A 12811-nucleotide genomic window follows, 5' to 3' on the forward strand; every position below is an offset into this window, starting at 1 on the left:
AAGATATAAAATATTTTTGGCATGAAAAAGACTATGTCAATAAAAAAAAATTGTTTCAGGAATCGTTCTTAAAGTATTTGGACAAAAAGTCAAAACATTAACGTAAAGAGCAAGGTCTTGTGGAAGGGGCAACTCCTTTCACATACGTAATAATTTCTGTTCGTTTTAAGTTTTGATGTTGCTCCTTACTTTCAGTTGAAAAACTTTTTTTTTTAATTGATTTCTGATCTTTTTAAAATAATACCGGGAAATCCGGCTTTCTCCCCATGAAAAATTCCGGTACTTGTGTATTATACGCCACTCGCTTAAGTTTACGATGTGTAAAACTCGAGAACAAACCGGTTTCTTCGTTACTTTAGAAACAAATTTGGACTATATATTTGCATAATAGGGGGAGGGGGGTAAAGTATAGCTGATCTACATACAAAATCCGTTAGGTACAATTATTCTGCATATGATTAAGTAAGAATTGTTTTCTTACTTCAAACTGTCCAAATACTTTACCTCCCCCTTATGTGCAAATACATAGCCCAAATTTCTATATTTAATTATATATTTCCCATCTATTCCGTCACTTGTCTTTGTTTTGTCTCGCATTAAGCTGAAAGAAACTAACGAAGAAACCGGTTTGTTCTCGAGTTTTATGTAGCGTAAACTTGAGTGAGTGGCGTATAATACATAAATACCAAAATTACTTCTCCCTAAGGAAAAAAAAACTCCAATAAAATTCTCAAATTGGCAAGCCTTATTTTCCAGGGGGGGGGGGAATGGGGGGTATTTTCCATGGGGTGGTATTTTTTGAAGGGGTTTATTTCCTCTGGGGGTATTTTCCGGGGGTGAGGGTATTTTCCGCGGGCAGGGGGATATTTTCGGGGGGGGGGGGTATTTTCTGCGGGGGGGGGTATTTTATGCGGGGGGGGGGGGGTATTGTCTGGAGTAATAACCGGGGGGGGGGGGTTAAACACCTAGAACTCTGGAATACATCTCAGAGTGCCACTTGTTCCGCCAAAATATGATGCATATCCATAACGCCCTAAAACTTCGTGCCAATCATCGCACAATTTGGGCAACGTCTGACACACTTCCATTACATTTGACGCGCTCCCGATATTACCACCTCATGAAATGTCGGGAAGAGAGAGATGTACATTTTTTCCGAATCTAAGGGGACGTTTTTTTTTCGTTTTTTCGTTTTTACAAGCGAAAATTCCAAAAAAGAGTATTTCTAATGCAAATACTAAAAAAGTATTTTATGTAATAAAGAGGGGGTGTGTCTTCTTAACAAAACGAAAACTGACAAAACAGTGCCAATTAGCATTTAATTGAATTAGAAAAGTATAAATATAAGAATAGCTTGAACCCACTGACTGTTATTTCCAAAATTCATTTAGGAGACAATAGACTTGATCAAAACGATTTCTAGTTTTATGAAAATACTTGAACTGGTTTTATTTGAAAGATGTAGTGAAACAATAGAAATTAAATACAAAGAAGAGTGAATTTGCTCAGTATGCCAATGCTGGAACCCTATGAATAAATAAAAAATAAAAAAAACATCCAGACACGAACGCCTCACCCAGCGTCATTAGTTCTGTAGTTCCATGGAAATATAATTAACTGACGGGTCCACTTACCCGTCAGCTATGATACGTGGATACACTTTATATTTAACCAACGGGACTTCTTCCCCATCGGTCCTACTGCAGCCGGGACAGAACCTGAGTCCTATCTTGCCAAGCAGAGGTGAGTTCCCCGTTGCTACCATAGGCTGTAAATAAAGAATACTGGATATCCTATGAGCATTTTTAGTCTACCGTTAACATCTAGAAATAACTTATGCGCAAATTTCTTCTTTCAGGGTGGAATTGGCCATTCACCAGGAGGCTTATTATCTAGTATAGGCTTCCACCACCAGCCACACAGCGCCACGTCTTTGCACCATCAAGCACAGACATTGCATCAGATGCAGCACCAAGCTCACGCGCACCAGCAGCAAAGTTTATGCGCATATTTACCATTGCAAGGTAGAGCTTGGTAATTAAACTCTTTTTGTTATGTGGAGCACAAGGAACTGATGCAGATCGAAGTACTAAAGTGTCGATAGGAAATTAATTAACTTGTGATTAACGAGCAGCTAAAGCTTAAAAGTTGGCTATCACTAATTTCAAAGGACATATGCCATATCGAAAGACTATTGTTACTTTTCTTCTGTTTTTATTTTTTTACCAAGAACCAAGAGTCCTAACGTTATATTTTTAATATCTGTATATCGTTTTTTGCATCAATGGGCTGTGCTCATTAAGTAGCAGGATTTGAATTGAGAGACGGTCCAGCCCATTTAGTAAACCACAGAAACAAAAAAAAAATAATAGTTCGTTAAGAGTTGATGGAATTTTCATGACGATGAAGCAGCTTAAGCCCACACATCTTTGGACACCAAGTCTACGATGTCGGGGTGCTAGTACAAGGTTAAGTACTCAGAAATGGTTGATCCGCGCAGGGGTCAACGTTCGCGCAGCCAGGGGTAGGAAAAAAGTTTTAGGCCGGCATAAAAAGTTCTGTAGGTATAGCTTCAGAATAAAAGTGAATACTCTTCTTATTAACTTCCAGGATTTAAGTCATTTTCTTTTCTTGGTTCATCTACATAGAACTCTTCCAATCTTTTACACGGTATTATAATAGCATTCCACAGTTAACCCGGTTGATAAAATTGGAAGAAAACAGACATGACCATTTACCATTGGCTGATTTTTATTATTCTTAAGGTCCATTAACAGTGAGTTTTTACAAAAATTGAGGTTTAGCTAACTCTATTTTAAGTAAATCAGAATTTTCATAGAATTTTTTACCCAATAAAAAAATTCTGTGGAAAATCTGCTCAAAGTAGCGCTAGATAAACCTCGGTATTAGTACAGTCTAATTATAATTGAGCCTGTAATTAGACGTCTTAGAAATGTATAGGGTCGTTGTAGCCAGGAATTTGCAAAAAAAAAGCTTTTAAATACTTTACACATTCAATACCATTAGAATTTCTTTTTTTTAAACTGACCCAATTAAGACAGCAATGTGATATACCGAGCTCATTAGATGAAGTGTATGATATTAACTAACAAGGTATTGATACCAATTTTGACCCTGTTCATTTATTTGTAACTTTTTTAGCTAATGAATTGTCGAGCATTCATTTCTTAGAGTGCACATTTTGTTGTCTTTTTGCTGGAGCTGTTAATAAAACCTTATGATTGTTATTCAGGCTTTTTCGATGCGTATTACTACGAAATTCTGCTGAAAGCATAAATGTCGAAATTCATACATGTAATGAAAATAACTGAAATGAAAACACCTTTGATCTTCATCTTTGGAGTTTCATAAGGAAAAATCCTTAGATTGATCTAAGGTTCAATTTAAGGTAATTTAAGGTAATATATAAAAGTATACATATAAGCCTACTCAAGGCCATATCCCAGGGGATGGGTTAGGGGGTTTGAACACAACCCCCCCTACATGTTCGTCCGACTCGTAAAAACGTAACAAAATGAAAATAAGCACATTTTTTTTTCGTTTTTAATTTCTTTTCTGTACCCCCCCCCCGCCCGAAAAAATATATCCTTGATACGGCCCTGAACCTACTGTATATCGCATAAAAAATGGAAAAGAAGCCAAATCTATTCAGATGTTGGACCTGTAGGTAGGTCTGTTGTTTTGCAGGTCACCTCCTTTACTGTTGTGCTCTTCCTTGCTCCTGAAACCAGATCTGCACGCAGGTAAGAACTGTTAAAATCCTACCCATCGAAATATAAACTTTGTTTTAAGCAATTTTCTTAATGATCAAACTTATGCCTGGATAGAAGGTGGCAGAAGGTCACAAGATAAATTTCAAGGATCGTAAATTAAGAGTTTAAGAGAAGCTCATTTTATACACCTAATATGTTTATATTGGAACCTTCGGTCTTGGAAGCTGGTAGCAATATTGAGTAAAGTCTCTTTGTATTCCAAGATTTGCGAAGCGAATGAGATTGGTTTAGCATCGATAATGAGAGAAACGAGAGACATCAATTAATGCAGGAAATGAGTAATGTTGGATAATTTCGGTATTTTGATCGTTCAGGCACAGTGGATTGATGCTCGTCTTGGCAATACGGAGTCCGGAGTTCGATTTCCGTTTTCAAAAGTTTGGGCGGGTCAACTTCTGAGTGTCCCTGTAAAAAAACAACTATTGAATCGTCGATTTGACACCCTATGCGCTATCACTAGCCCTGGAGGATCTATATCCTTTGTCCTTATATTCTCCACGGTTAGTTAAAAATAATTCAAGTTGGACAATTTTCGTTTAATAGATATATAAAAAAAAGAAAAGAAACGATATAATAAAATAGGTGAGAAAAAAACGAGGATTTTGTCAGCCAGAAGCAAAATAGGAAGGCGAAAAATAAGCAAATATCTCCACAAGGACCTCCGTCAAGTCGTCCTCAGTACTCATACGAATAAAAAAAAACTAACCTTTTGAAGTGCACTCTACACGAGGAGGTTTTTTTTTTTTTTTTTATGACCACTGAGGAAGACTTGGCGGAGGTCCTTGTCGAAATATTTGCTTGTTTCTCTTCTTCATATTTTGCTACTGGCTGACGAAATCCTCGTTTTTTCTCACCTATTTGATTTTATTTTTAATTTATTATATCCATTCTGTTCTTTGTTTCGTACGTCATGTATAGCCAGTGTGGTCTTAGAACGTGTTTAATAGATAATTTTATCTAAAGATAAAAATGAATATTGAACTTGATAATTTGAGCCCTTTTATTATTCTAATTTTTGTTAAGTATCATAAGACCAAATTTTTTTCATCAGATATCAGTTGAGATTTTTCTGGATTTGCGATTGTATTTGATTGAAACATTTAAATTACTAGATAAAAGTTTCTTCATGCATAAGTGGTTTATTTTTTCTGACTAGCTGTAACCCTTTGTATATGGGATCACAGACACCTTGGATTACATCCCCCCCTCAGTTTGATAAACAGTGATCTAATTTGATTTTGAAGCACGTGCTTAAGCGTGGGTAGCATTCAAGACTATTAAAAAAGTTGCAACTTCACCTTAGTTGCAAAATTTGCAACTTCACCTTCAAGTTGCAACTTGTCTGGAAGCAATGTGGCAACCGTGGTACCCGGACTTTTCAGGTCCTGGTCATACTGCCGTCGTAAGATCTTTTGTTCCTCTCCTAAGGCCGCCGCTCATATACTGTGCTTACAAGTCGGTCCTCTGGCATACGAAGGACGTGGCCAAGGCACTTCCATCTCCTACGTTCCAGAGGGTTAGTAACAAATGGCGGGTCGTTTCGTCGATAAACTTTTAAGTTGGTAACCTTTTAAAATTTTAACCTTTTAAAGTTTGGTAACCTTTTAACCTTTTTAAGTTGGAAGACACATGTTTTCAAAGGCGAAAATACGTTTCCCCAGTTGGATATTTAGCCTCGAGTATTCGCTAGCAAAGGTAATCCAAAAGACACTATATAACAGTTTTTGTCAAAATGATATTTATATTTCTTATGTTATAAGAAACTAAATAAAATTACAGTTAAATAAGCCATTTAATTATAATTTAATTGTTAATTTAAAGATTAATTTTGTTAATAATTTTAGTTTACCAATTATAAATAGAATTAGCCAATTCTATTAATATATTTATTAATTTAATCATATAATAAGAAATTAAATAAATATTAGCCTACAATAAGAATAAAATGATGTTAAAATGATATTCACAATGCGCCCTATTTAATAAAACGCGCTTGACAGATTGGTCCATTCTGATTACCTCAGGGGCGGATCCAGGAGTTTTTTTTTAGGGGGGGGGGCGCAAAACAGGCTTATCCGATAAAATGTTTTTAGGGGGGACGCAAAATAGGTTGATCCGATAAACTTGCGTTAGAAGCAAGTTTAATTAACGCAAACTTGAGTTAATTAAGTAAATTACACTACTTTAGACTACGCTAGGGGGATTGTGTACCCCCTCGCACCCCTTGGATCCGCCACTGGCTTACCTGTATCTTATTTGAGTCTCAAAATAATTAGAAAATTTACATTTTCCAAAATGGGCTCAATGTTCTTTTATCCAATACGAAAATTGTCAAAAATTTGTTCATTTTGTATCAAAATTGGGTGTACCTTATCTTGAAGGTAGGATAAAGATCTTAGATGCCGAGACCCAAACCGAGGCACAAACAATTGTTCGTCAATAACAATAAAAACCCAGATAAATACTTTTTTATTTTCTAGTTTTTTGTAAATTTATACAGTATAACATAGACCTTTTGAAATATCTAAGCTACGTTGTTATTAAATTGAAAATTTAAAGTTCAAATTCAAGATTTAATTGAATCATATATATAAATCCAAATTATATATAAAATTCAGCATTATATAAAACTTAAATCATAAATTATAAAATTATATTTGAAATAATTCAAAATGCCAAAAACCCTCATTGGCTTCGGATATTAAGATATATTGGCTAAACACAATTCTTCCTTCTTCGAAACAGTGATAATTTCTAAGTGAGCCAAGTACAATCACCCCTGCACCCCTGCTGCTTGTTTGACGGGATTAGCATTGGTTGCTTAGGCTTGTCAAATCACCCCTGTTCCATAAATGCCGATTATTACGTTAGAGATAAATCGCTTTATTGGATAAAAATACTCTGTCTCCAGGATGAGTGAAATACGAAGATGGCTTTAATAAATAAAAAACAACTTGTGGAATAACAATGTTGGGGAAACAAGCAGCGATAATTCTTATTTAATTCGCTAGAGGTCATGTATTTAATTTTGTCAGTCAGAAAAGCGGGCCGTTCAGATGTCAAATGGATCAAGTTCACTGTATAATAAGCATTAAAGCACTTGACTGTCTTTTAGCATTGGATGACTCTAAGTTTCTCAACCAAAAAGTAAAGAGCGATATTTAGAAGATGAGATATTAAACCTTATAAGAAATGGAGCCTCAAAAGAAGACACAGTAATGAGTAAATTACTATCGCTGAAGAAGTGATATCTCGAAGGAATAAGAAATTACTCGAAGCGATAAAGGGACAAAGAAGTGAACATAAATTGCCACAAATAAGTTTTCACTTCGGAGTACTATTAAATTCCCAATAGATTAGATTGTCATTTGTGCTTTACTGAAAACTAAATAGACTACTCAATTTGCAAACTCTAATGGCCTAATTGATTTTCAAAGCATTTGAAAGAGATGATATCAAAAAGGAAGGAAATTGTTATTGAAAATATTTAACGTGTCATATGTTCAAAACATAATTAATCGAACCAAATGTAGTGACATCATAAGGTACTGATGCGTTATGCAGACACTTTTATGTGTTGCAGAAGGAAAATAGTCACGAAAAACCCATCAAACAGGCTATTCTCAAGAGACCGCTATACCTAAATGACTGCAAAGCCGTGAAAACTCAATGAGTTACAATTTAAACGATTGTTTTTTGGGGTTTAAGGGGGAAAAGGTATCTCGATTAAGTTAGGTTATGTATTTAATACATGCTATGATTTACCCCCCCCCCCCACACCTAATGTGCGAATATATAGCCTAAATTTGTTTATAAACTATTATATATTCATCCTATCTTATTTTATTTCATTAGCATTAACCAAACTTGACTTTTTTAAGTGTCCGATAATGCACCGGTACCCATCATAAACAAAGATTTTCTCTAAACCGTGAGCATTATTTTGGATTTCTTACAAGCAGTTCATAAACACATCATAGGCAGTGCGATAGTGCTGCCTAAGTAAAGAACGATATGGGCACAATGTATTATCTATTTTTCTTCTTTCTCCATACCCGGGTACTTCGTATCGAAGGATTTGTCGTAGAAACTTCGAAAAGGGCTCATTCGATTGGAAACTGGAGTGGCTAGTGCCCTTTTTAATAGTCAAAAGTGATTGGAGGGCAAGTAGCCCCCCCCCCCCACGCCAATCATTCCCCCAAACACATCTAATCAAAATTTTGAGACAACCATTTCGCTCAGCGTAGTTGATTTCCAGATAGAAAATATGTTTTTGAGGAGGATATTCCCCCACAACCCTTGGGGCAAGGGTTTTAAGTTATCCCCTGGGGGCATATAAGGTTTTTATAGAAGGCGTTGTCGTAGAAACTTCAAAAATTGCTCATTCGATTTTAAATTCAAAGGTCTATTTCCCTTTTTAATAGTCGAAAGTGATTGGAGGGCAACTAACCCCCCACGCCCATCAATCCCCCAAACATATCCAATCAAAATTTTTAGATAGCCATTTTGTTCAGGGCAGTTGATTTCCAGATAGAAAATATGTTTTTGAGGAGGACACTTCCTCACAACCTTCTGGGCAAGGGTTTTAAGTTATGCCCTGAGGCCATATAAGAATGATGTTACCACAATGTATCATTTATTATTTTTTTCCTATAGAGCAGGGTACTTCGTATCGACGAAGTTGTCGTAGAAACTTCGAAAGGCTCATTCAATTGGAAATTGGAGTGGCTTGTGCTTTTTTTAATAGTCGAAAGTGATTGGAAGGCAACTAACATCCCTTCCACGCCCACCATTTCCCGAAACACATCCAATCAAAATTTTGAGATAACCATTTTGTTCAGCGTAATTGATTTCCAGATACAAATTATGTTTTAGAGGAGGACACTCCCCCACAACCTTCAGGGCAAGGGTTGTAAGTTATGCCCTGGGGGCATATAAGGTTTTTTATAGAAGGCATTGTCATAGAAACTTCAAAAAGATCTCATTCAATTGGAAATTCAAATGGTTAGTGCCCTTTTTAATAGTCGAAAGTGATTTGAGGGCAACTAACCCCCTCTCATGCCCACTTTTTCCCAAACACATCTGATCAAAATTTTAGATAGCCATTTTATTCAACGTAGTTGAACAACCCATCCCCCCACAAGGATGATAACCCGTCCCCCCCCCACAACCCTCAGGACAAGGGTTGTAAGTTATGCCCTGGGAGCATGTATGCCCTGGGAGCATGTAAGGTTTTAATAGAAAGTGATGTTGTAAAAACATCAAAAAGGGCTCATTCAATTGAAAATTGAAATGGCTAGTGCCCTTTTAATAGTCGAAAGTGATTGAAGGGCGGCTAACCCCCCTCTCACGCCCCCCATTCCTCGAAACACATCCACTTAAAATTTTGAGGTATCAATTTTGTTCAACTTAGTCGAGAATTGTGGAAATTAGGTCTTTTAGGATGATAACCCCATCAGAGCTCTCAGTGCAAGGGTGGCAAGTTATGCCCTGGGGGCATCTTAAGTTTACATAGAACGTTATTACAGAAATTTCAAAAGGGGCTCATTGGATTCGAAATTGAAATTGCCCTTTTTAATAGTGGAAAGTGGATGGAGAGTAATTAACCCCCCTTTCACGCCCACCATTTCCCCAAACACATGCAATGAAAGTTTAGAGATAGCCATTTTGTTCAACGTAGTTGAAAGCTCTGGAAATTATGTATTTAAGGATGACAAACACCCCAGAGTCCCCAGGGCAAGGGTTATAAGTTATGCCCTGGGGGCATATAAGGTTTTTAATGATAGAGTTGTCGTAAAAATTTCAAAAGGGGCTCATTCAATTGGAAATTGAGAGGGCTAGTGCCCTTTTAATAGTTGAAAGTGATTGGAGGGCAACCAACCCCCCTCTCACGCCCACCATTCCCCCAAACACATCCAATCAAATTTTCAGATAGCTATTTTGTTCAACGTAGTAGAAAGTTCTGGAAATTAGGTCTTTGAAAATGACACCCCCCCCCAGCCCTCAGGGCGAGGTTTTTAAGTTTTACCCTAGGGGCATATAAGGTTTTTATTGAAAGAGTTGTCGTAGAAACTTCAAAACAGCTCATTTGATTGGAAATTGAAAGGGCTAGTGCCTTTTTTAATAGTTGAAAGTGATAAGAGAAAGACTAACGCCCCTCTCATGCCCACAATTTTCCGAGACACATCCAATCAAAATTTTGAGATAGCTATTTTGTTTAACGTAGTTGAAAGTTATGGAAATTAGGTCTTAGAGGATGACAACCACTCTCACAGCCCTTAGGGTAAGGGTTTTAATTTATGCCCTGGGGGCATATAAGGTGTTTGTAGGAAGTGTTGTCGTAGAAACTCAGGAAGGGCTCATTCGATTGGAAATCGAAAGGCCTAGTGCCCTTTTTAATAGTCAAAAGTGATTTTAATGCTTGACATTTTTATAGTATAGATCGATGTGGGTATAATGTATTATTTTTTGTTGTTGCTGTTGTTTAAACCAGGGCACTTTGTATCGAAGGAGTTGTTGTAGGAACTTCAAAAAGGGCTCATTCGATTGAAAATAGAAAGGGCTGATGCCTTTTTTAATAGTCGAAAGTGAATGGAGGGAAACTAAACCCCCTCCCACCCCCACCCTCCCATTTGAATTTATGTTTAAAAACTAACTGTTGCCATAAGATTAAATCAAATGCGCTGTGTTAATGCTAATTCCCGATGAGGCTTTTCAGCAGTATCCCAAGAACGACTGAGGGTATTATGTTCAAACTTTTGGGGCTGCTTCTGCTCTTAAAATTTAACCAAATCAAAATAGCGTAAGTGTATCCAAGCTATCAAAGAAAGTAAACAGATTTTTTTGCGAATGGTATCAAGTTTTCCATTTCAGGTCAGCTAGAGGAGGTATGAAACAAAATTAAACACTACTATTTGTGTCCAGATTTTTAAGAGGGTTTATGTTGTTAAAAATTGCTGAAAATTTTTCTCTAGCATGCAAATAGCAGGCCAAACTATAAATTCTTTAGAAAAACGAAAAGATTTAAAGTATTATTTTATTTTTCTCTGAAAAGACTATGTCAATATAAAACGAACAGAAATTAATTAAAAACACTTTTTCCACAAAATAATTTTTTCAAAGAAAAGTAAAGAACTCCATTAAACAAAAAATGAGCAAAAATAAAATCAAATAATCTACCAAGCGTGTCACTACCACAAATCAGCATCGATAAATAAATGAAACCCAAAACGAACAGAAATTACAGTAAATAACCGAGTCAAACTCAAAACGAGCAGAAATTAACGTAAGTTGGGCACAAAACCCCTATGCCTTCCCAAGACAAGAACATAATTTGCACTTTACTGGAAAAAATACAAATGAATGTGTAGTGTCAGTTTAATATACATATACTGATGTTTAGTAATCAAAATGTTAATATTATTTGATTTATTAAAGTTATAAAAGTAAAAACATTTATTTTTTTCGGTAAAGTGCAAATTATGTTCTGGCCTTGGGAAGGCTTAGGGGTTTTGGACCCAACTTTTGTTAATTTCTGCTCGTTTTGAGTCCTCAAACGCAGCTATACAAACGGTCTTGAAATCTCCGGGCATCTCTGCAGCCCGAGTGGGAAGACTTTTAGGCTGTAGCACATCTGAAGACGGATTGGAGACATTTCTTCAATGCCTTAAGCACCTCTAGTAGCAAAAGACGACCTAAGGTCTAAGGGTAAAAGCCTTAACTAGAGGCTAGTGTTCTGAACCTTCGAAACCGAAAAAAAAATAATACTTTAGTATGGCTCGTGTAAAATCTCATGGTGACTTCGACTGCGGGAATGACATAGCCCTCATTGCTCCTGAGGCAAGAGCCGTAATTTAGGGAAATAGACAAAATAAAAAAAAAGATTCTCTTCATAAAATGACCGGTCAAGATACATAGCATACGTGTAGAATGAGCCTAGGAGGAAAAAATATTTTGAAAAGAAAGTGGTTTGTATCGATTCATGATAAACGGACTAGACTAAGATTCATGATAAGCAGACTAGACTAAGAGGAATTTTATGATTACAACAAATTTTGAAAGTAAAATTTGTATTGATTCTTTTTGCAAAAAATTCCATTTTTTGTTGCAGTTGATCCGCTTGAGAATTTCAAGATATGCGGACGGAGCCAAGGGTTCCTATTTGCGGGTGATTTCTGTTCGTTTTAGTTTTATTTAATTGTTCATAGCAATGTCTGTTCGTTTTGAATTTGAACAACTATATGACTTTATTTCTACTTATTTTAGGTTTTAATTATCCCTTTTACTTTTTTTATAAAATTTATTTTGAATTATTTAAAATTATTTTTTCTTATTTTTTAATTCATATAGTTTTATCATGGTTAATTGTAGGAATATTTAAACTTTTCAGTTTTTTCCGCTTAAGACCTAAAATTTTAAATTACAATTTAAGTTTTGTACAAAATTTGAATATTCAGTCAAAATGTTTGATCAGCAACGGTATTGTGCAATTTTTTTTTATAATAGTTTGCAACAAAATTTGGGACGGGTGTGTAGGATGATTTTAGTCATATGAGTAGAATGCGCCTTCTGGATTCTAGCAGACATATAGCAAATACCATGTTATTCTAACAGACATATAGGAAATATCATGTTATTCTACGACGCCCCCGTACCAAACAGGTTTTTCTGGTAATACTATTCTATAGGAGTATTAAACCTTTTCAAAAAAGATTCAGAGCTCCCTCACATGGCCTTCTGGATCCTAGCAGACATATAGCAAACACCATGTTATTCTAACAGACATATAGGAAATATCATGTTATTCTACGACGCCCCTGTACCAAACAGGTTTTTCTAATAGTTCTATTCTACAGGGGCATTACACCTTTGCCAAGAGTTTCACGCAATTTAAGGACAAGTTTTTCTGACGTAGATTTCTAGTTCATGATATACAAGTTTTTTTTTAGGTTAAATCCGTGGTCATTCATCTGTATGTTGATTAGTAGTTTTTTTTTTTTAAATTTGCTAATAGGTTT

General features: G+C 35.9%; 2 protein-coding genes across 2 annotated transcripts in view; one reads left to right on the forward strand and one right to left on the reverse strand.

Moving 5' to 3' along the window:
* LOC148950054 (homeobox protein Nkx-2.4-like) overlaps positions 1–3242 on the forward strand; it is a 28675-nt gene extending 25433 nt beyond the window's left edge. Inside the window, exon 5 of the mRNA XM_089092095.1 lies at positions 1859–3242. Coding sequence (XP_088948221.1) covers positions 1859–2038 — 180 coding nt within the window. The 3' untranslated portion in view covers positions 2039–3242. The remainder of the gene's footprint in view (positions 1–1858) is intronic.
* LOC148950053 (uncharacterized) overlaps positions 1–12811 on the reverse strand; it is a 160324-nt gene that overhangs the window by 42906 nt on the left and 104607 nt on the right. Inside the window, exon 2 of the mRNA XM_089092096.1 lies at positions 1635–1768. Coding sequence (XP_088948222.1) covers positions 1635–1765 — 131 coding nt within the window. The 5' untranslated portion in view covers positions 1766–1768. The remainder of the gene's footprint in view (positions 1–1634; positions 1769–12811) is intronic.

This window comes from Artemia sp. Qi Xiang Cuo, chromosome 7 (genome assembly GCF_049724085.1).
Source record: "Artemia sp. Qi Xiang Cuo chromosome 7, ASM4972408v1, whole genome shotgun sequence".
In the NCBI taxonomy this organism is placed as follows: domain Eukaryota; kingdom Metazoa; phylum Arthropoda; class Branchiopoda; order Anostraca; family Artemiidae; genus Artemia; species Artemia sp. Qi Xiang Cuo.